At 45.5% G+C, this 24450-nt stretch overlaps 1 protein-coding gene across 2 annotated transcripts; it reads right to left on the bottom strand.

The window, feature by feature from the left end:
* Positions 1-1677: 1677 nt before the first annotated feature.
* Positions 1678-11053, bottom strand: CDC42EP2 (CDC42 effector protein 2). Of its 2 annotated transcripts, none has more exons than XM_048515316.1 (2): positions 10996-11053; positions 1678-3132 (listed from the first exon to the last, which is right to left on the bottom strand). In XM_048515316.1, exon 2 carries the CDS (start codon positions 2689-2691, stop codon positions 1975-1977), a length of 717 nt encoding a protein of 238 aa, XP_048371273.1. In that variant the 5' UTR covers positions 2692-3132; positions 10996-11053; the 3' UTR covers positions 1678-1974. The 2 variants fall into 2 exon arrangements, with proteins under 2 accessions (XP_048371273.1, XP_048371281.1); XM_048515324.1 differs by lacking the exon at positions 10996-11053 and adding an exon at positions 7015-7095.
* Positions 11054-24450: the final 13397 nt, after the last annotated feature.

Genomic DNA, 24450 nt, shown 5'->3' with positions numbered 1-24450 from the left:
TGAAAACAAAAGCTGTATTGAACGAGTTTCAATCTTTTGTGGCTCCCCCCCTTTTTTTTAAGAACCAATTAAAAAAACATTGTGGTTCTGGAAGGTCTACAGTGAAGGAGGAAAGTAGATTGCTCAATTTCTGGAGCAAAAGAAGTATACATCTGAGGTGGATTCAAGTCCTCAAGATCAAGCTGTTAAGGAAGCTGAAAGCCAAAAGACCCTCCAAAAGAGCTGTTCTCTGTACCAAGCCATTAAAGAATTAAAAAAAGCGCTCACTTGGCAAAAACAGCCCTTGTCAAAAATCATCCCCATCTTTCTCCGTGTGTCATGCCAGCGCAGCCTTATATAGCCCCTAGGGAAAGCAAAGCAGCAGGCTTTTCTCTTTGTGAATCACGCTCTGCAAGGACAGATGGGCAGGAAGAAATTCGCCTGCCAAGAGACAATGCAGTTGCTCATTAGTGTAATGAGTCGCTATTTATTCTTTCCCTAAAGATGCTTAAACAAAGTATTATGTGCTAAACCAGCTTTCCGATTGGCCAGGCCACATTGGAAGGCTGATGACGCTGGAAAGATCAATGCACGTGGGCAGGCGATCAGGTGGCCGAGAACTCAGGATCCCCTCAATAGTACCAACACTGAATGTTATCGGCCACTGGGCTAGCTGTGGACCAGTCACTGAACAGGGCCAGTCACTGAACAGAACCACCAAGCTGTTAGGGGGACAGGAGTGATGTAGCCCAACTGAGCCCTTCGGGGGAGGGCGGTATAAAAATCCAATAATAAATAAAATAAAAAATAAATAAACTGAACAGCAGTACAACGTCCTTTCCCCTTTGCTCGCCTAGGGGGGTGGTGAGCTCCCCCTCCCTGACAGTCTTCAGGCAGCTGTTGGACAAACACTTTTCAGGGATGCTGTAGGCTGATCCTGCATTGAACAGGGGGTTGGACTAGATGGCCTGTATGGCCCCTTCCATCTCTATGGCTAAATCTCAGAGCAATCTTGAAAAGGCCAGTTTACAAATTCTGCAGAAAGGATGAACAATTACCAATGAGGGTGCAGGGGTCTTCATATCCCCCCATGGGGCGTAATAAAAAGGAGGGGATACTACAGTCACCTGCTGGTAACTTTGCCATGCCTGTTCTGTGATGGTAGCACTGACATCCATCTAATAATTGTGAATTCCAGAGAGGGAACCACGTTAGTCTGTAGCAGCCAAATAAACAGAACTCCAACAACACCACAACACCTATGCTTTTATGAGTCAGAGACAGTCTTTAAAGTGCTGTTGGACTTGTGTTTAATTTCATCTATAGTCACGAATCTGTTCCTAGGCTGTTCTCTCTCCACAGCCAACACAGCAAGCCCTCGGCCTATCAACTAATGAGGCCACATTACCATTTGAAGACTCTGAAGATCCCCCCCGGGCTCAGAATTCCCAGGCATTTCAGAGGAGGCAGCTCAAACGCACCCACTGAGATGAAAAGGAGAACTCGGAAGCTTCAGAGCTTCAAAGCCCGAACCAAGAGCACAGAGCGATGAGCCGCTGGACAACCTCGGTCACACCACACCCATTGCAAGAGTTACACAACACTCCTTTTGGCTGCTAGGATTTCTCAACCATTGATTAACTCATGCCTTCGAAATGCACGCCCACACCATGACGATCCTTGTTAGCAAACGGCAACTAACAGATGCTGATGAATTTATTGCTTTTTTTTCCTATACACGTTTCAGTAGCATGGGGCGGGGGAGATCCTGCAGAAAGCGAGCAAAGTCCCCACCCAAATCTTAGCAGTGTCGATAAAACAAGAGGCAGACGCTCAAAGGATTGCTATTAGTGATGTTGTACCCAAAGTTCTCACTCACACAACAACAGTCCAGTTTAGGTTATTCAGTTAACAGCAACACACGTCTTTCTCTACACAATGCTGTTCCTGGGAAGGAGGGACCAGTGAGTCCTTTCTGATGGACACCCCTCCTCATCACGTCAGGATCTGCTGCCTGTTGGTGTCTTGCAACAGAGCACCCACAGTCCCAGTTTGGTGCTTCTCCATCACCTGGAGAACGTCGTCCAAAATGGACGGTCCCAAGTCCACGTGTAGAGAAAGCATGGAGCCAGCATTGGACATCAAAGGCTCCCCTTTGTGTTCTTCCTCAGCAAACCCATTCAGAGTGGGCACACACTTGCCGTTGGGGGCATGACGGGTCTCCGCAGTCCGAGTGCCATTGGCTGGATTCTCTGCAGGGTCCTTGGGCTGGTGAGCTGGTTGGCCTTTGTCATCAAGGTGGAGGCGTGGTGGTTTGGGAGGGGCTTGGGCAGAAGGTAAAGTTAATGCCTGCGGGCCACCAAGGACTGGCAGAGAGATTGCATTCTTTAGGAGAGGTGATGGGATGTCCAGAGGTGGCGGATCATAACCAGAGACAGTAGCAGTCCTTGAGAACTCAAAAGGGACTACATAGTGGCCAGCCCCATCTGCACTCAAACTGCTCTCCGTCCTCGGCAGGAGATGGAACTTCCCTTGCAGGAAAGAGATGTCACCAAACATGTCGTTTTCTCCACCGCTCCCTATGTGGATCGTATGCCGGAAGTCACCCAGCGGCGGGCTTATCATATCGGAGGAGAGGATATCTCGAAGTTTCTCTTTTTTCCCTCTCCGGCTCCCCCTCTTCAGGTAGATTGGCACTTTTGTGGTGGACATCTTGCCGACTGCCGAGAAGAAATCTTTTAAGAGTTCCTACTCGATGCTGCCCTGAGCCATCAGAAAAACAAACAAACAAGAATAATGGGGGTGCCAAATTCTAAAACCACAAGAAACAAGAGAGATGGATCACAGCTAGGCCAGAGCTTGGTTTGCAAAAAGGGTTTTAAAAAATCACTGTGAGTAGCTAGTTCTGTCAGTAGGGCCAAGTTCCTTGGGCAATCTGCTTTCTCAAGAACGCTGTCAGCAATGCAGAAAGACTGCCAAAGAACATGTGTTCCGCAGGAGAGATCTCTATCAGATGAAGATCCCTGGCAGATCTACACCTTTGATATTCACAACAGAGACAGAGCACAAGGGAGAATGTTACGGGCCTTCGGAAGCGCACCTCTCCCAGTGAAAGGGACCAGAAAGCAGCAAATCCAGAAACTGGCCACCACTCTGAAATAAAAGAAATGAAAGAAAGTTAAGCATTCTGCGTTTTCACAATAGCAACATTTTTTTAGCCTGGACTGAAAGCTCCAAACAGTTACAAGTGATTTTCAAACTATTCTGTCTACCGCAATCCTATAAAGTATGCAAGCTCTATTATTCCTGTATGGTAGACAAGGGGGAAAAACTCAGCCATGAAGTGAGTTTGTGGCAGAGGCAAAATTTGAACCTGCAAAATCCTGACTCGCTAGTGAGCTATACCACCACGCAGAGCACCTTTATTTTTTGCCATCGAGTCACAGCTGACTTACAGTGCCTCTGTGGGGTTTTCAACTCAAGAGACATTCAGTGGCGGCTTGCCATTGCCTGTTTCTGCAGGGCAACTCTGGATTTCCTTGGAGGTCACCCATCTAAATATTAGCCAAGGCCAACTCTAAGCAAGATAAGCAATCTTCTGAAATCTGAGGAGATCAGGTTAGCCTAAGCCTGTGGTGGCGAACCCATGCACGCCAGATGTTCATGGACTACAATTCCCATCAGCCACTGCCAGCCATGCCTGAGCAGCCTTACAAATAGCAGTTGCTTTTCCAGACAACATTGCACTCTCTCTTCATGTCCTGGCAAATGGTAAAACTAAGGCAAAAAATTCAGTTGCCACCAAAGGGGCAAGTAGGGCATTGAGGAAGAACAATCTCAGCAATGCTTTCTTCAGCACTAATCGATGCCAAAGAAACACCGGCTGATTCCACTACTCTCCCATGCAATTATCACCCATACTTTTGTGGATTTGCATAGTGGTGTTGATAGGCTGCCCCCACATACTCCTGGTAGCCCTCTGTAGCTTTCAAGGAAAAAAATTCCAAAAACAGATAATGCAGATCTTCCACCTCTGTCATCTGGAGGTGATTCTTAATCCACCACTAGCATGCAGCTATTTTCAGCTTGGCCCTGAATACATCAGCATTAGAGGTTCAGCTCACTCAGCCCACTTGAACACGATTCATAACCAGTTAAAACAGGGGTGTCCAACTCTGGTGCTTCAGGTGTTTATGGACTACAATTCCCATCAGCCCCTGCTGGCATGGCCAATTGGCTGATGGGAATTATAGTCCATGAACATCTGAAGTGCCAGAGATGGACACCCCTGAGTTAAAAGGATCAGACAGAAAGGTGATGAGAAAGACCTCACCTGGGGCCCCAGGAAACTGCTGCCGGTTAAAACCGACAACACTGACCTCAATAGACAATGTGACTCAGCAGATGGCAACCTGGTTCCAAGTCAACAGTGTCTACTAGAGCAAAGCTAAAAACCTATCATGTGACTGACCCTGCTTTCCCTCAAAGGAGGACAGGGCAGTGAGGATAAAATGAATACAACAGCCTTGACAGGTAGGTCCAAAGAGTCAGAGCTTCCCAAATTGACCCACTTCATCGTTCAGCATGATTTGAACTTGGGCCAGCAGTCTTTGCTATCATTGTCCACACTGATTTGAGCATTTTGGAGGGAAGGAGAGATCAACAGGTAATAGATGCTAGATAATTAAGCCATGACGTTATTTCAGCGGACGTTACCCAAACCTGACGCCATCAAATCCCCACCACCACCACCGTTTCCGTTTACAGCATCGAGTTTCTGGCAGAAACCAGCTGCTATTTTGCGGCCCCCGCTGCACAAAACAAGACAAACTGCCAGGAATGAATTCGAAAGGAAAAAAAAAAAGGCAGCGTGCCCTGCAGCATATCTGAAACGGGTGGTTCCACTGCCCGGGGATGGGCTGCTGAATAAGGCTGCCTTTGTATGGGGCTCTTGGCAGGGGAGCCGAAGCCCCAATGGCACAGATTCGGGTACTGCTGACAAAGCAGGTGTTGCAAGCAGCCGTTACACAGGCCCACCAGAGCCGCAGCAGGAAGCAAAGGATTTGGAAGGGCAAAGCAGCCTCATTAGCAGCAAGCACAGGTGGCTATTTTTACCAAGCAAAGCTGCACAGAGGAAGACAACAGCAGGGACTCGGAGAAGCAAGAGGTCGCGAGCACACCCCGGTTTGGACAATGGTCATTTGTTCCATTTTCCAGCAACGTCTCCCATGCAAAACAGCAACACTTCAGGGCTCCCCAAGCCCAGAAGCTAGTGCAGTTGGCGTATCAGCCCCAGTGAGGGAAAAGGCAGCATAGCAAATGAATGAAATACAAGTTTGCATGATTTTTAAGCCTGTCGTTCTCCAAAAATGGGCAGAGGGCTGACAACAGTCACCCTCGGGAAGGCTTTAGTAATTTTGCTCCCAGGTTTAAAGCTTTGGAATGCACACCACCATCTCGCAGGGGTCTGCAACCTGCGGCTCTCCAGATGTTCATGGACTACAAATCCCCTCAGCCCCTGCCAGCACAGCCAATTGGCCATGCTGGCAGGGGCTGATGGGAATTGTAGTCCATGAACATCTGGAGTGCCATAGATTCGCCACCATGGTTCTAGGATTTTTTGCAAACAAGAGAAGGGCCTCTACATCTGGGCAGCAGCTGATCCTATTTTTCTTTCATGCCATGCAAAGTCAGGTAAGATCATATTTGCAAGGGCACCCCCCAAAGTGTCCTCATCAGCAAACGCAAACCTTTGCCTGGTCTCTCTCACATTTCATTCCATCAATTCTCTGGCCTGGTCTAACAAATGGACTCTGTCAGGACCCTCCCAGAACTGCACGCAGAAGTGAGAAGTCCCAGGCATCCTCTTCTTCCACTCTGTCACTACATTAATCATAGGACTGACACCCAACTCATCACATCTTTCTTCTGTCATGCATTCTTTGCTCCAAGGCCTGCAAGGCAGACTCACAGCTCCCTGCCAAAACCAAGAATCTCCCGGCCCTCCAACTGTAAGAGGAGCCAGCTGAAGAGTCACAAGCTGAGTATGAAGGCCATGGCCAAGCCCTGCCATTAGTCTCCTGGCACACAGTACCTCAAGGTATATTGCCTCTGTATGTGGAGGCTCCATTTCGTTGTCATGGATAGTAGCCATTGACTGAGATATCCTTCAAAAATCTGTTGAACTGGGTTTTTTTCCAAGTCCTCCAAGACAGTAGCCACACATGACACCCCATGTGTTGAGCAAACAAGAGCGTTCACATGCATGTTCTTCATTTGCTGCCATGTTACTGGGTGGCTACTGTCCTGTTACAGAAGGGAAGGGGGAAAGTATCTGTCCACTTTCACCATTACATGCGTGCCTTCATAAATGTGTACATATCCCTTCCCTTCAATTATTTTCTTCCCAAACAACGAACCCTCAAACATTAACTTTGCTCCAACTCCTCAATCATTTTAGCAGCCCCTTTTCTATGCCTTATACCCACCTCTTTTTAAAAACAAACAGCTGCACAATCTAGGATCAAACTTTGGGGATCCAGATGCAAAAGAAGCCTCCCCTCCCCACACACTTAAATCAGCCACTTGCAGGCAATTAGATAGTTATTATAAACACATGAAACTGCCTACTCCCAAGCCAGACCAGCGGTCCATCAAGTCCAGAGCTCTGGCTGACAAGAGCTTTCTGAGGAATCGAGCATTTCCCCCAGCTCTGCCCCTGGGAATCCTGTAAACAGGAAGAAGCTGCCTTCTATCAATTCAGTCCAGGATTATTTGCTCTGCCAGATATCTTGGAGAGCAAGGTCTTTCTCCAAGATCATTTTACGAGAGATGCTTGGGCAACTCCAGGCACAAAGTGCGGAGCCATGGCCTCTCCCCAAAGCCAATCAAGATAGCCAAGCAGCTCTACCTGGTTTTCAGATTAGAACTAGGTCAAATGCAATTGTGGCTGAGAAACACCCACAGAACACACAGAACCAAGAGAGATATGGTCACCTTTGATCAAGATACGACCAAGAGAGAGACGGCCCTCACCTGGACGGTCCTGGCTAGCCTGATCTTGACAGATCATGAAGGCTAAGGAGGGCTAGCATTGGTCAGCATTTGGCTAGGAGACCAACCACCAAGGAAGGTTCAGCCCCAGTGCCTGGAGTGAAGAGCAGGCACACATGAACACACAGAAGATGAAGGGGAAGGGTATCTCCCTACCTCTTCTCAAGGACAGCCCCCAAACATACAGCGCCACAACAAGGGATGTCATAAGGCTGTCAGCTGATCCGCCAAAAGCACTTTGCTTGGTCTTGTGGCCTTACCAGTATTTTGATGGAGGAAGAACAAATCAAAAGGCGACACTTTATAAGGCACCTTGTTTGTAACTGCAGAAAAAGCTGCTACAAAAGGCACAGAAGAAGGGAGCGGTGAAAACGTTGGCAATGGCAAGAAAGCATGCATCTTTGGGGGAAGCATGCGTCGCTTTGGCCAAGAAAGAAGCTTCGCTTGTGAGCAAATAGACTTCCCTGGGGGTCTGCAACAATATACATTTCTGACATGACCTGTTCCTCTCGGAGGTGCCGATTACGTGCCCCAGCGGTGCACGCACACCACAAATGATGCCAAATGCCAACGACTGAATGAGAGCAGCCGGGCCCCAACATGGACAGCTACTCAAAGGGGGACTGCAGAGAGCTCTCTTCTCCAGCCCTTCCCTGAAAGGGGGGGACCCTAAAGGGCAACCCCCAACCTCTGAGAGGACAAACACACACTCCAGCCTGACAGCCTTTTTAACCCCCATCAAATCCAAAGCAAGATATTAATTCTTTCTATAGCTTGGGAAACAAATTAGCCCTGAGGGTTACCTCCTCTTCAGGGCTCCAGCTTAGAATCATAGAGATGGAAGAGACCCAAAGGGCCATCAAGTCCAACCCCCTGCAATGCACGAACACACAATCAAAGCACTCCCAACATGTTCATGTTCATCCAGCCTCTCTTTAAAAACCTCCAAAGAAGGAGACTCCACCACATTCCGAGGTAGTGCATTCCACATCAAGCAGCCCTAACTGTCAGGAAGTTTTTCCTGATGTTTAGGTGGAATCTCTTTTCCTTCACCTTGAACCCATTACTCCTGGTCCTAGTCTCTAGAGCTGCAGAAAACAAGCTTGCTCCTTCACCAACATGACATCCATTCAAATATCTAAACACGGCTATCATGTCAAGTCTTAACCTTCTCTTCACCAAATTAAACATACCCAGCTCCTTAAGTCTCTCATTGCAGAGGGAGCTTCTGAGGTTCCCTCAAAGCCGCACATATTTACATGGCAAAGTTATATTGGTTCTCTACTAGTTTACTCACTATGGCTTCCCCCAAAGAACCTCGGGGACTCGGGGACCAAAACACAGAGCACTGAAGATCACATCACTGCAGCCTTTTGGAACTTCCTGCGAATGGGACATTATCAAACCAGTTCAAGCCCGTAAAGTAGATGTGCTCTTTAAAAGCTTCATATCTGTGAGCACTGTGGTTCACATTCCAACCATGTCAGCCTCGCCCTTTCATTCCTCCCCACTGGCAAAGTTGAAAGTGCAGTCTCTTTGGGGCAGGGCCCTCCCGGTTTTTACTCATGTTGAAGAGAGCCCCATACATTGGTTGCTCTTTACAAAAAATAATAATAATAACAGCAAAGCAGGTAAGCAGGAAATCAGTCAGAATGAGTGGCAACACCAAGGATCCCCCAGGGATCTAAAGCATGTTTCAAGTCACTTGGGGACATACCAGAAGTGCCACTTGAGCGCTGGACTAAGGGCTGGCTACATGACAGATGGCATCACGAATTCCTTCCTTTAACTTACACACACTTGCAGATTTGTTGGGAAGTGACTCTTTGTCCAAGCAAAATCCCCCTTCCCAAACACTTTCCCACCTACTCTCAGTCACGTTAAATAGAACCTCCATATTCAGAAGCATTCTCAGCCCCGAGGAATAAACAACAGAGGGGAAGTCTGTTGCTGTTATGCTGTGCTTGTGAGTTCCCAGCAACATCTGGCTGCGTCCTCTCAGAAACAGGATGCTGGACAAAATGGATGTTTTGGCAGACCCCACAAGACTTGTAAACTTATCACTGGCCTCCTCTAGACCATGGGGACCCCTATAGACAAATCCCATATGTACAGCAGGAAGAAAAACTCAACCTCCCTTTCTGGTCCAGGTCCAAGAGACATGAAGCATTTATCCCCCCCCCCTCCTCCAATTGTATGTCATTTATGTGAGGCACCCAATTTCTTCTCTGCCAAGTTCTCTATATCCATTTCACAAAACTCCCTTGGCCCCACAGCATCCAAAGATAGCTCCAGTTGGGGAGCTAAAGTTACCCAGCAACCCCCTGACCAGGTATTGGTGGGAGCTCAATGAAACCTAAACTATTTGGTTTATACATTAAAGACCTAGCTATTAATGGCCAAGCAACATTAGCCTGTACAGTATACCATGGCGGGGGGGGGGCCTACAGGACAGAATGACTGGGCTTTATATAGCCTGGAGGGAGACTTGTGGGGGGGCACAGAAATGACACCAGCTTCTACCACTGAGTAATCCAGAGTTTATCGTTACTCCGCTTGGCCTCAAGAGCAAAGCAGCACGCCCGTATGCCACACCCTGGTTGTAAAAGTTCCAAGTTTCTAGTGGCCAGGTTCCTTTCTCCAAATAGAGAGAAGTGAGGAAACCCAGGCCAAGACAGATGGGGAAGGCATGTCTGGCAGCCAGATGGCCTGCTATAATACTCTTTTAAAACGAAGGGAATATTTCATTTTTAAAGGGATGCCCCAATCTATTATGCCAGCATATCGTGCTCCAAAAAGCTGACATCACTACTTCTAAAAGAGAGAGAGGTGTGCCAGGGTTGCTGATTGACTAAGGGGACACATGACCTGCTCTTGTGCCTTTAAGGGCATCGTGGTGTAGCTTTCCACAGTAAGGACACACAGAAAGGGGTAACCAAAACTGATCCATTTCCTTTAGATGAAAGGCTAAAAGCACCAGGGGTTTTTAGTTTGGGTGTGGGCAAACTGTGTGGGATCGGTGATAGGAGATTATGAAGAGAACACATAGTAAGTTTTATTTCGCTCTCAGAACATCAGAGTTTACGGTCACCGAATGAAATTAATGGGCAGTGCATTCAGATCACTACAAAGTGTGGCGAAGCATACATTCCTGGGGGAAGGGGAGCCTCTGTCAAAAGTTTTTTGCAAAGATAACTGGATGGAGCTTCCACCTACAGAGGCAGTGTATCCCCAAATAACAGCTGGGAGGCACTGTAACAAGAGAATGATCTTTGCTGTCCCGCTTGCAGGCTTCAAGGAAGCCTGAGGCAGCTCAGCAATGGATCCAGCATATTGGACTAGACAGGACAGGGCAGCTCCTAGATCTGTGGATAAACCTGTTAATGGCACAGAAACAATTTAGCAGCAAGCTGGGATTTAACTTGCCTGGCCCGTCACACATCCTGAATCTCCCCCACCGTAGAAGTGTGGTGACCAAACACACCCTCAAGCGAACTGTCATATTACTGGCATGGCAGAAAGGGCTGAGCCCAAAGCAGAAAAACATTTTTTCGTGCCAAACTTCAGGCCAGCTTTAACCCTGCGGAGTTCCCCGGCGTCCCTCCCCCTCCGACGCCGTTTTAATTAATGTAGAAAACCTTAAAAGCGCAAACGTCGGACAAGAAAGGCGTCAAGAAGGCAGGGAGAGTTGCGACTCGGAGACGGAGCCAAAGATCAGGACCCGCGCACAAAACGGCGCTCCTGTCTCGCTTTACTTTTCTGCATGTTCTGGGAGGGAAAGGGAGACCCATCAGGCAACTCTGGAAGAAGCCTCCAAACATGGGCAGAGTTCCCGCAGGGTCAAGAATAAAAAAAACATTTCGTAAGGAAGCTGCAGATGAGGGAGAAGCAGGGACGCGGGAGCCCCGACGCTCCTGGGATCCCCTGCTCGCCTCGCCCAAGCGAGTTCCGCCTTTTACTCACCCGGTTCCCGCGTCGCAGCTCCGCAGCCGCAGCGGTGCCCTTTCGTGCTGCAACTGGCAGCCAGGGGGAGGCGTGCGCTGGTCAGCAGCAGGCCAACTCCGCCCACAGACCCGCCTCTCCAACCTTCAGCCAATCGGAAGGGGCTTTGGTGTAACCGGCCCCGCCCCCTTCACCACGGGGAAAGGGAAATCTCTGCCCATTCTGAGATTGCGGGCAGGGATTACTAGAAGGCGGCTGGAGCAGAGGGTTTCTGAGCATGGAAGCAGGAGGAGTTTGGATTTATAGGAGTCTCCTATAGGAGACTCAAAGGGGCTTACAATCTCCTTGCCCTTCCCCCCTCACAACAAACACTATGTGAGGTGGGTGGGGCTGAGAGAGCTCCGAAAAGCTGTGACTAGCCCAAGGTCACCCAGCTGGTGTGTGTTGGAGTGAATTCCCCAGATAAGCCTCCACAACTCAAGCGGCAGAGCTGGGAATCAAACCCGGTTCCTCCAGATCAGAGTGCACCTGCTCTTAACCTCCTAAGCCACTGCTGCTCCACTGCTGCACTGCATTTCGGCCTGCTTTTTGCGTCACTCTGCAGGACACTGAGAAGCTAGATAGCAATTATTTATGTGTTTACACCCCCACCTTTCCTCTGGGCTAAGGGTGGTTTACAAATCCTAATTTTAAACATAAGGCCCAAATAATGGGTGATGTTCTTCTTCCCCCATGTTTATGTAAACGGCTTGTTTTGCGTGGCAGTGGCCTCAGGCCAGATGTATAGCTACATCAGCTTCTAATTTAAAGTGTCCTTTCCCATATTCAAAGCCCTGAATGTTTTGGGTCTTGTCACCAGCAGCAGACCTTCTTCTGTATGCCTGAAATATCTGGACCTTCTCCAGAGAGGCTTGGAGATAGTGAATCTTCTGCCTCCCTGTTTGTACCCCTCTCCGTCCCTTGTAGCATTTCAGGCAAACTCCTCCCTTTGTGCGTCAACATATTATTAATTGATTGTGGGGCCTTTTCTGGCATTGTAACACATTATACAAACAAAAAACCTAAAAAGATTAATAATTATTTAGCAAAGAATTCAGAACGTGTAGCAACAATGACAGGAAGAAAACTGGCTGTACTAGATTCAAGTACAGTGGAACCTCGGTTTTCGTTGGTAATCCGTCCGAAAAGAATCAATGAAAACCGAAACCGATGAAAACCGAGGCAACCTTTTCCATAGGAATCAATGTAAATCCAAACAATCCATTCTAGGCATTCCAAAAATCATGCCAAAAACACATTATGGGGTGAATAAACATAGTGTTTAATGCTGAAAACAGTAACAACCAATAACACTAGGACCAGCTTCAGAGCCAGTGGACCAGAGGTGGGATCCAGCAGGTTCTCACAGGTTCCCGAGAGTAGGTTACTAATTATTTGTGTGTGCCGAGAGGGGGTTACTAATTGGTGATTTTGCCACGTGATTTTTGCCTTAGTTACGCCCCTCCTCCGCTCCTCAGCAGTAGCGTGCAGAACTTGAAGCAGTCTAGCAGGAGGTGCACCGGCGTGCATGGCAGCCTGCGCGTGCGTGCATTTGTTTCCCGCCCAAGGATTGGCACAGCGGCTGCGTCCTTGCCACAGCCCCACCCATCAATGCCCCGCCCCATTGGCGCTATGCCACTGTTTGAATCCCACCACCATGGTAACCTGTTACTACAATTTTTGGATCCCACCACTGCAGTGGACCAATGTCGCACCAGAAAGCTGTCCAAAGAGGACTGTTTCTCTTTAAAATTTGTCTGAAATGGGGCAAGACATTGTCATTAAACAAGTTGCAGACATGGCCTGCAACAGCCTTGTCCGGGTGATTTTTCTCCACAAACCCTTGCACCTTACTGCAAATTGATGAAAGCTGAGGCAAATCGCTGAAAACTGAGACAAATGTTTCACTGAAAAAATCGATGAAAACCAAAACCAAGGAAAACCAAAGGCAATGAAAACCGAGGTTCCACTGTATTTTAGTTGAACTGCTATCCAATAAAAACAGAGCTTTGACTGAATCTGCCATAGCATCTTGACCAATCAAGAGGGGCATCAGGAACTTACTGGGCGAAGTTATAAAGAGGACAGTGATGAAAGGCATGATGGACAGTTTCCTCTGGACCAAGGCTACAACTACACTTTCTGTCAAGGATTGCTAGGTGTTTCTCTCTGCTATGTCTTCTAGAGGAAAACATTCACAATATTTATGGAGCAGCTCTGCAGGCGTCCTTCCCCAGCGCTGCCATCTCAGTCTATTTTGTTGTTATTGTTTCCCCACTTCCTGATATTGTTTTTCACTTCCCCTGTAGATTTTATTAGCTTTCTGTATTTTGAGTTAGACATTTGTAATACATAAGGAATTAGCAGCCCAAAGGAGATTCTGAATATCCACAGAGTTGACTTCCCCTATGCACACAACTAAGTAGCCACAGCTAGTCCCCAAACGTATGGGCCAGGACTTCAGACTGAAGAGTGTCAGCTCAGCCCCAGTGTCCTTTTTCAAGGAGATCATAATTGCTTTTATAATAACACACCCTGTCAGCTACTCCACCCCCAAGACCAAATGCCAAAACAAATTAGAAAGGGATACCTACTTCCAAAAACATGTTCACAAATAATCATATTTCTAAATGGTTTGGTTTTACTCCTCCCACAAAAACACACCATATCTTTAAAAACTTAAGTTCCCCTTGCTCTTTTTTCAGACATGTGTGATCCCTTTTGGATGTGTGTGCAAGACACCAGATTCTTCACTGGGCTATTATCCACTTAAGTCCTAGTGTTACAAAGCCAAGAGAGTGCTCAGTTCAGAAATGGGAATCCACATTCAAATCCCCACAGCTGTGACTCTCACTGGGTGGCCTTTTGAGCACAAGCCGCTATCTCTCAGCCAGACCACCCTCACAGGGGCGTTGTGAGGCCAAAATGCAATCAAGGGATGTATTGTAATCCCCCAGGATACAGGGTAGAGAAGATATCTTAGTAAATAACAGTTGCGGGTTGTTCTCATTTAAACGTTTTTTTTAACATTGCTTTCAAGTTAAAAATAGAAAGGGAAACAGTGACAAATGGGGAAGTTTCCACTTCAGTTTGGCCTTGGACTTATTAAGTAGCCTTAGACCTCAGTTTGGCCTTGGACTTATTACCGTATATACCGTGCAGTGGTGTAAGCTCGAATTCAAGATATAAGTCGAGTGCAACCTAATTTTACCACAAAAAACTGGGAAAACTTATTGACTCGCGTATAAGTCGAGGGTGGGAAATGCAGCATCAATTGAGGCATCAGTAGGTTAAATGTTTTTGAATATTTGTTTCAAAGAAAAACAGTAAACTGGCTCTGTAAGTGGAAAAGAGGGTCAACAAGAACAATATGGTATCAACAATAACTTTAAAAGTACAAAAACCTTATCTCAACCAGCAACCAAGCTAAAACACAAGAGTTAAAATCCTTCAAAACTGGATTCCTCATCATCATCTGTATGTCCAAAATGTAACCCAACTTAGATTTTAAGAGGAATATTATCAGAAATGAAAAATCTACTATTAGCTTCCTATTTGTAAAACAATGGGGATGGGGCATCCCCTTTGGGGGGTCATAACTTTGATCCCCTGACCCAAACTTCACCAAACCTGGCTGAGAGTATCATAAAGAGACTCTCCTCTGATGAGACTAGCCAGGTTTGCGTGAAGTTTGGTTCCAAGGGGCCAAAGTTATGGACTCCCCTCAAAAGGGTAGCCCCATCTACTTTGACAATACGGCGTCTCCCATTGAAAACAATGGGGAATGGGGGCACCTCCTTTGGGAGTCCATAACTTTGGACCCCCTGAACCAAACTTTACCAAACTTGGCTGGTATCATCAGGAGAGTCTTCTGAGGGTACCCTGAAAGTTTGGTGCCGCTAGCATAAAAGCTGCACCCCCTGCTGGCCGGCAAAGTAAAAACACAAAAAAAAATTTAATGACCCGCATATAAGTCGAGGGGAGCTTTTTCAGCATTAAAAATGTCCTGAAAAATTCGACTTATACATGAGTATATACGGTAAGTAGCGTTGGGTACGTAAGAAGTAACCTTCCTTGGAGTTAGCCTGTGAGCTCAAATATAGGATAGGGAATAGAGGCCTTGCAGGGGTATTGTAAAGATTCCAAGGTATGCTCTTGGAATGCTCAAAACCACAACATAAATGGTAACTGATTATTTCTGGATATCAAACATATCTAACAAACTGGTTGTTGTGGGTTTTCTGGGCTGTGTGGCCGTGGTCTGGTAGATCTTGTTCCTAACGTTTCGCCTGCATCTGTGGCTGGCGTCTTCATAGGTGTATCACAGAGGGAAGTCTGTTATACACTGTGTCCAGTGAAAATGGAATATTTTAGTGGGGTATATATTGTCCATGTCCCAGGGTGGAGAACCAATCAGTAAGTGTTTGGGTGGAATTTGCTATGCAAAGGTGTGGTTGATAGTATTGTATTGTGGGTGGGGTTTTTCAGTCCAGGGAGTGATTTACATTTGCATTTCCTGCAGCAGCAACAGTCTTAGTGAATGCAAACCCTGTGTCTGGGTGGAGTCCATTGTCCATGAACCTAGCATGCCCTTGGCCTTTGATTCTGGTATTTTTAATTACAGGTAGCCAAGTTTTGTTAATTCTCAGAGTCTCTTTCTTCTTGTTGAGGTTTTCTAGGTGTTTATGGATTTCAATGGCCTCCCTGTGTAGTCTGACATAGTAACCTTCTGAGTTGTCCAGAAATTCTGGATGTTTGTCTTCTCACACTGGGATTCAGAGATTTACTGCCTCTGAACATGAAGATTCCCTTTAATCACCACGACCAGTGGCCACTGATAGACCTATCCTGCCTGAATCTGTCTAATCCCCTTTCAAAGCTGTCTATGCCACTGGCTGTCACTACATCCTCTGGAAGCAAATTTCACATTTGAAGCATTTGCTATGTAAAGAAGCATTCCCTTTTGTCTGTCCTGAACTCTCTCCACCCCAGGCATAATTTTGATAAAATTCTAGTCCTTTTAGTCATCTCTTTTTTTAAAAAAATGTCGAGTCCCAGACCCTTTAGCCTTTTCTCATAGGGAAGGTGTCCCAACTCTCTTTTATCATATTGGTTGCCCTCTTCTGTACTTTTCTCAGCTCTGCAATATCCTTTGAGAAACCCAGTGACCAGAACTGTACTGTATTCCAAATGAGGCTGCGCCATAGAACAATACAGGCACATTATAATATCAACTATTTTATTTTTCAATCCCTTTCCTATTTGCCCTTTTCACCACTGCTGCACACTTGGTTGGCACTTCCATTGAGCTATCTACTACAACTCCAAGACCTTTTTTTTCCTCTCAGCAAGTTCAAATCTCATTAGTCAATACCTGAAGTTGGGATTTTTTTGTCCCAGTGTGCATCACCTTACACTTACCAACATTGAGCTTCATTTGGCACATTGTTGCCCCCTAAGCCAATTTAGGGAGATTCTCCTGTGGAGATTTCCTCCTGTGGAGATTTCCACCTCCCCCTATCAACTGCAGCCTTATACCCCTCTCAGAATTTTACCCCTGTGGAAAATTCCCCAGGGTCAAAGGGGGGGAGTTGTAGTATGAGTGGAAAATCATCAGAAATTGTCTTCTCATTTTTCTGTCGGTGGAAAGGAAGGTTAGGACCCATGCCACAGGTTTCCCTCCATTTTATCCTCTCAACAACCCCATTATATTATCTAGCTGGGTAATGGTAGCATTCAAACCCTGATCTTACTGGTCAAAGGCCATTCTAGCCATCACTCCTTTGTTCTCCAACCATTTTATAGTCTCTTAAAAACAATTCTAAATGGATAACCGAGTTAGTCTGTAGCTGCAAAACAAAACTGGAGTCTAGCAGCACCTTAATATTTATTCCAACATCAGCTTTTGTGAGTCAGAGCTCACTTCCTCAGATGCACTGAAGTATAAATCCATTGCATTCACAACATCAAGATGGGCAGTTTCATTTACAAGTTCAAGACTATTTACCTCTTGGACTTGGAATTCTTCACTCACTATTGGTGCTAATATCTTGCATATCTTTCTGTAACTTCCTATGACATTTGTTTGTCTTGCACTAAATTTTATGTTAATTCTACTTTGCCTATCTAACCACTGTAGGGGGTGGCCTTCACCCATTCTGAGATAACCGATTATTCTTTTAATTAAATCTTGTTTTAAATTGGCCAGTCTTGGGAGCATCTCTCCTCCCTCCCATTTCTGTTAAGAATATAAAAGCATCCACATAATAGATATACACTAATAAATATACACTCTGATGCATTTGTTGAAATGAGTCTGACTCACAAAATCTTATGCCAGAATAAATTTTGTGAGTCTTTAAAATGCACTGTTGTCCATATTCAACCTCTGCTAAATATGAACGTTTCACGTATTAAAGATCTCTCTCAGCACTATACATCTGGGATTAAGGACAATAAGATTACATATGCCCATATATTCAAAGGACCAGTTTCATTCCTCTAACAAAGTAGGCTCTGCCTCTGGTCCAAAGCTGTTCCTACAACAATTGTCTTGCTCTTCAAAGTGCCACAAAACTTTGTTTTTTAGCTGCAACAGACTATCACAGCTACCCCGTGCTAAATCTGGGATTAAGGACTGAGGGTCCTAAATTAAAAAGCATATTGGTACACCAACACTTTGTGCTGAGAAGTTTTTAATTCATTGAGAGAACAATCCACTAGGCAATTCACAATAGTGGACCAGTTTCATTCGCTTCAGCAGGATCCGTGCGGTATTTCAAATACCGTATTTGACCCTTACTTATTGCATACTTCTTACTCATTTACCCAGCTGAAAACATCAAGAATAGTTTAATGGCTATTATTTTCTGCCATCAGCCCCTGCCAGCATGGTCAATTGGCCTTGCTGGCAGGGGCTGATGGGAATTGTAGTCCATAACATCTGGAGTGCCAAAGGTTCGCCACCACTGCAGGGTGTATAAAAAGAAGGTGGCAAGCAGATATTTACAGGATAAAGAGAGAGATCCGGTGGTGGGATTCAGCAGGTTTGCACCACTTTGGCAGAACCAGTTGTTAAAATGGTGCTTGTAAACAACAAGTTGTTAAATTATTTGAATCCCACCACTGGAACCGGTTGTTAAATTATTTGAATCCCACCATGGGAGAGGTCCAATTAAAAAGTTACACATTGAAACCAACAATTAATTGATTGATTGATTGCTGTTCATTGCCATGGCTTCCTTGCCACTCTAGACTGATAGTGGCCACCCCTCCCCTCTCCTTTGCACAGCCCTAAACTGTACCCTCTTTTGGAATCTTCTGGGCAAACATCTTTCTCCCCATCAACACAGCCAGAATTCAAGTCACAGAGAAAGGCATTGTTGATTTTCCCCACAGTTGTAAAGTAACCTTTGGTAGGAAAGGGAAAGGGCAACTAGTGAAATACGTGTAGAGGGTGAGAAAAAGAAAGACAGCCATGACCTTGGCAAAAAGGCTAAGCCACAAGCAGTGGATACTGGCCAACTATCCTGCCTCTCTGTAGACTTTCTTCTTCCCTTGCATGATTCCTCACTACATTTCAACATTTCCTTCCCCAAAATAGTCACTGTTTCCTTAACAATAATTGCTCTGTTAAGTCAGCCAAGTAGCCTGTAAACTCAGCAATCCTGTCCAGCGCCAAAAAGGTGCTCCAAGGCCACTCTCAAAGCAAGGCATGATGGGAATATCATTCCCTTTTATGAATCCCCAGGAAGAGGCATCCTGTCTCTGAAGGTTGCACTTTTGGCTGTAAGACCAACTGAAATATCAGCGCTCTGTGCAATTTCTGTGGAAATATCACTCTTTTGGCTGGAAGTCACATCCTTATCACTAGGCAAGGCTTCTGGCTACTCTATAGAAAGGGTATCTTAAATATCCTCAAAGGCACTCTGCTTGCTTACCACCTTCACAAAACTAGTATAGATCAAGAGACTCACCTTGGAACCAAGAAGACTCCAGTTTGAATCTGGCCTCTGTCATGAACTTCCTGGGAAGCCTCTCTGAGCCTTTGCAGTGTGGGGATTATACTACTGACTTATTTTTACAAGGTTGTTGTGAAAATAACTAGGATGTGGGTGAATGTATTCTAAACAATTAAAACTGATAAGAGTGTGTGTGTGTGTGTGTGTGTGTGTGTGTGTGTGTGTGTGTGTGTGTGTGTGAGTACACACTCATATTCTCTCTCTCTCTCTCGCTCTCTCTCTCTCTCTGTCCAAAAGACACAAAGACCCGCACGCCAGAAATATTTGCTGCACTTAGCAACCTTCATTGGACTGATACAAATATTTGCTTTTTAGACAGCAGGTTTGTTGGTTTGTTTTTTAATGTGCACCTTAAATCCTGGTAAAGTAAACCTGGAAGAATGTAGTGATTCTCTCTGAAAAACCATCCAAATATCTCACTGAATTGCAAATAACCAGTTTATGGTGACTATTTTTTGGCAGCAATGGTAGAGCAAAATTAACTAGGCTGGGTCAACCATCGCTTATTTTAAAGGACATATGAAAGGACTCTTGGTTGTTAAACCATTCCGGCCTCACCAGAAACAGGCAATCCCTAACTTATGAGGTTGCCAACTTGGTTGGGAAATACCTGGAAATTTGAGGGTGGAGCCTGTGGGGCAGGATACGAAGAAGGGAGAGAGACCTCAGGAAGTTATACTAAGGATGTCAGCCTCCCAGAATGACAGCTTATCTGCAGACTATAGAAGGAAGTTCCCCTGGAGAAAATATATGTTTTGGAGGATAGTCCCTGTGGCATTGTGCCCTGTTGTGGTCCCTGTTCTCCCCAAGCTCCATCCTCAAATCTCCAGGAGTTTCCTGTCATGATATATAAAAAAGAGTAAAGGTTCACAAAAAGGTTAATTCAAGTTTCAAGTTAGCAGAAGTTTGCTCAACCCCAAAGGCTGGAGACAGTCAGTCTAGGGGCGAAGGTGCAGTTAACCTTTAACATGATTGGTTAGTTCAACTGTAACTCTAGACCAATGAGAGGCTGTTGCCTGGGGGGGGGGGAGTATCCTGTTGGATGTATAAGTAATGCTTTGTATATTCTAAGTTCAGTGATAGAGACTGAGTTAAGTTCTGTGTGTGTTGAATTTGTTCTTGCTGAAGAGTTCTGTATAGTTTTATAGTCTTGTATAGAATAGACTTGTGTAACCTTGCAACTGCTAAAGTAAAACCTTCCTATGGAAAGAACATCTTGCGTGGAGAGTATTCTTTTCCAGAGTGCTAGAAGGTTGCAGTGAGTGCAAGAATATACCTTCTCATCTTTCCAGAGTGACTCCGCTTTAAACTCTGCTGATATTTCTCAACCAGGATCTGGCACCCATATCCCACTACCCCCTGCCAGTAGCTATGAGAGGGGAGGGGGAGGGAGAATCTGGCAATCCTAGGCTACATTGCCTTAGAGTCCACCTTCCAAAGGAGACATTTATTTCAAGGAAATTGATTTCTGTAGTCTGAAGATCAGTTGTAATCCTGAGAGAACTCCGCACCCTATCTGGAGTTTGTCAACCCTACTTACACCCAGCAAACCAGAGGAGACTTTGCTTATTTCAGTCACCCCCAGCCATACTACATTCCATTCTACATTTATTAGTCGTTAGATGTCAATTGCCAAAGGAATGTCAGGGTTTCCAATCATTTGTTGCCAGGCTTTGCAAAAATCTCCATTATCTGCAATCCAAAGATTTTCAGCTACGGAAACTGTTCCTCGTCACCATCAGTGCAAGCTAGTTTTCTGCGTAACAGGGCTCCAGAGGTTGTGCTGTCCCCTGACACATGCATTTTAGCCTGCTAAGGGCCTGATTTTGCAATCGCAGCCCCTGACGTGGCATCAGACGCAATTGTCCAGCAGCATCTGGTTGAGCGGCCAACTCCTAGAATTCCCAACTGTTGCAACCTCTTCCAAGCTGTCTGATGGAGAATTCTGTAGAACTGGAAAGATTTCACAATTCTGCACCAAGTTTGGAGGTGGTCAACCTTCACTTTTCATAAATGTTAAAAACAACTTTGGGAAGTGGGATGTATGTGAGAGACATCTGGGTTGGGGAAAAGCATAGAGATGGGATTAAATACTTCCCTCTTGTCATTTGACCAGCAGAAATCTGTTTCCCATAGGACTGCCAGCCTCTCAGAGTTCTCCCAGAATTATAACTGATCCAGACAACAGAAATCAATTCTCCCAGAGAAAATACCCGCTCTGGAGTGTGGACTTTATGTCGTTATGCCCTGCTAAGGTCCCAAACTCTGTCTTTCCTCTAGACTTCACCCTGAAATCTCCAGGAATTTCCCAGTCCAGAATTGGCAACCATACAATGTCTGCTTTGTGTTGGGTCCAAGCACATTTTAAAAACACAGTACATATCCTTTTAAGGGGGAGAAAAATATTATCTAAGCTCAAAATTCTCTATTTTGCTTCACTGGTTCCAACGGGACCTCAAGGCTGAATAGTTAATCCAAACTTGGCCTGAATTGCCACACTCAAAAGGCAAGCCTATAACTGTTCTGTCAGCATGGAATTCTTCAAGTCCAGGAGAAGATTAATATCTTCTGCAAAGCACCACATTGCAGCATGAAACAAACTGTTCTCCAGGGCTGGAGCAACATAGCAAAGATTCCAACGTGTATGCTTAAGTTGGAAGTGACATAGAGCACCCAAGGTGGCACAGATTAATATTGGTTCTGTTTGGACCCCAGATGCAGAGGGAAGATGGCAATAGCAAGCAATTTAATTTGAGGGGAAAAAATTACCAAGGTGAAGCTTTGGTACCATCTGAGCAGTGGAGACGCAGAGAATTGCATTCACCTCTGGGCTGGACCCCAGGCTACAGACAAAGAACGAGGAGTATTGGAGTACTAACTTGTCTTACCTAAGAATTTATTTGCAAGTCTACACTAGCAGGTTATAGTGGTTAGAATGTCTAAGTAATATCTGGGAGACCCAGGTGTGAATCCCCCCTCTGTCGCAGAAACTCACTAGACAACACTGGGCCAATCATTCTTTCTAAGCCTAACCTACCTCATAGAGCAGTGATGGAGAACCTTTTCGAGACCAAGTGCCCAAATTGCAACCCAAAACCCACTTATGTATCGCAAAGTGCCAACGCAGCAATTTAACCTGAATAATCCCCTCAAGCAGGGGCCAGTCTGCTGTAGCCTCCACCAAGTCCCACATGCGCCACTCTGTGCCTCTGTAGCATCTCTGCCACCTCACCCCCCCTCCCCCGGCTTGCCAGCTGAGTACTCCCTGCTCACTGAGGTGCATGCACATCAAGTCCAGTGGCCCAGGCCAGCCTAGATGTGTGTGTGGCCACAGAGAGGGCTCTGAGTGCCACCTCTGGCACCCGTGCCCAGAGGTGGCATCCAACCAGTTCTCATCACTTCTCTAGAAGCGGGTACTAATTTTTTCTGCCGAGAAGGGGTTACTAAAGCAACCTCCCTGCCCAATAGGGACTAGAGGTGCATGTGTGTGGCGGCGCCACTGTTTGAATCCCACCACCATCGGAACCTGTTATTGAAATTTTTGGATCCCACCACTGCCCGTGCCATAGGTTCGCCACCACTATCATAGAATCATTGTTGTGAGGATAAAATGGTGGAAGGGAGAACAGTGTTGTTAGCTGGTTTGGAGAATCAACCAGGATATAAAGCTGAAAGAAAATTTGTAGTTTGCAACATTACAGGCTCAATTTCAAGAATAAAATATCTTTTTTTAAAAAATGGAACATTTTAGGTCAAAAGTAATCACCAGAAACTGCCCACCCCCACAAAAATATAGTAGTGTCCTAAATTCCACTTGATGTACAGCTGCTTACCTCATCCAATTCATTTACTTACTTCATTTACATGCCACCTTTTCCTCACTGAGGACCCAAAGCAGTTCATGTTGTTCCCCTCTCTGTCATTTTATCCTCACAACAACCTTGGGAAGTAGGTTAGACCGAATGTTTGTAACTGACCCAAGGTTACCCAACAAACTTCTATGGTCGGGGATTCGGACCTGAGTTTCCCAGAACTCAAGATTTCTTCTGCTACATTAGAGATTCCCTAAAATAACCGTCACCCTGAAAAAGACAGTTCGTTTATGAACTGACCAGGGCTTCTGGACTTTAAAACATCAGTTCTTGTGTTTCTCACAAAACTATTTGATACTGTAGGATTTATAGAAGTTTCTTTTAGTTGTTAGGAAATACCCGATTCTCTATCACTTCACTTAGGAATATGGTGTAAAAGGCTGTCTTCATACCTGTCTGGAATTCCAGCCGATGCAGCAGTTTTAGACCAGAGATTGCATCAATGTAAGTAAGGGTGCTTACATTAGTGCAAGAAAGAAAGGCTGATTCACACTTTTCACTGTCTCACTGTGTGATAACGTCCTGTTGAATGTCTAATGGTCTTCCACTGAAAAAATCACGGTGCTGATGTCATGAAGCCTGAAAATCATGTGATGCTTAAAGCCCATTGTCTCACACATGCAATCAGGTGACCTTTGCGCTCATAGACGTGTGAATTGTTCTTGCTAGGTTAAAGTCCACTGTTTTTCCCCCAAGTATTCTGTGTCTAAAAATGTAGTCCGTGCAATCTGTTAAGTGCGCTTCAAGCACCAAAAAGTCTTGGGTTTTCTTAGCACCATGCTTTTTGTGGGGTGGGGGAATTGCAATTTTTCTTTAACTTGAAAGGTACCAACTTACCTTTTAAACTTATTTCTTAAAAACACACACAGATTGCCTAGCTAGGCCAGGCCAAAGTCCTGCATTGACAAATCTTTGGAGATAGTAAGATATCAATATTTTAACAGTTATACGTATACGAGCTCTATTTACAGCAGTAACCAAACCAATTTCTCTGCAAGGCCAGAAGATACAACATGCAACCCAATCTACATGATCTATTATTCATAGAAATACTGTCTCTGAGCATGGAGGTTCTATTTATAGACCGACACAGCTTGTTAGCCATGCATTCAATCACCACCCTGTCCTCTCTGCTCTTTGTGTTGCCTCACAAACCAAAAAGCAGATCCATTTGAGCCCTTGGTGAACCTCATACAAGCTGAGTTTGGCTGCACTGAGGAAGCACAAACCATACAACAGCTAGTAGCTCTCTTCCTCCTCCATTAATTTAATTATTTTGAAACTTAATCAAGCCACTTGCCCATTCATGACAAAAAGGCTAAGAGATTCTGGAAACTGATAACTTTAGGCATCCAAATTAGCAATCCCAATATTGACACACCTATTCCAGCAGGAAGGTGGTTTAGCGATTTTTCTACTCTTTTCAGTAATTCCCAGACTGAGACATTTCCTGAGTGTTCAGCTACGAATGTGAGATCCTATTTCAACCTCAGAAATGCAGCCAGCTGATTGACAACTTGTCCTCCTGCAAGGCTCATGGGGAA

The sequence above is a fragment of the Sphaerodactylus townsendi genome, linkage group LG01 (genome assembly GCF_021028975.2).
Source record: "Sphaerodactylus townsendi isolate TG3544 linkage group LG01, MPM_Stown_v2.3, whole genome shotgun sequence".
NCBI classification, from domain to species: domain Eukaryota; kingdom Metazoa; phylum Chordata; class Lepidosauria; order Squamata; family Sphaerodactylidae; genus Sphaerodactylus; species Sphaerodactylus townsendi.
The sequence above is the reverse complement of the archived record's forward strand: the minus strand, read 5'-3'. Positions and strand labels throughout refer to the sequence as shown.

Excerpts from the sequence above, each read along its gene's own strand:
- CDC42EP2 (XM_048515316.1), bottom strand. The coding sequence starts at position 2,691 with ATGTCCACCACAAAAGTGCCAATCTACCTGAAGAGGGGGAGCCGGAGA.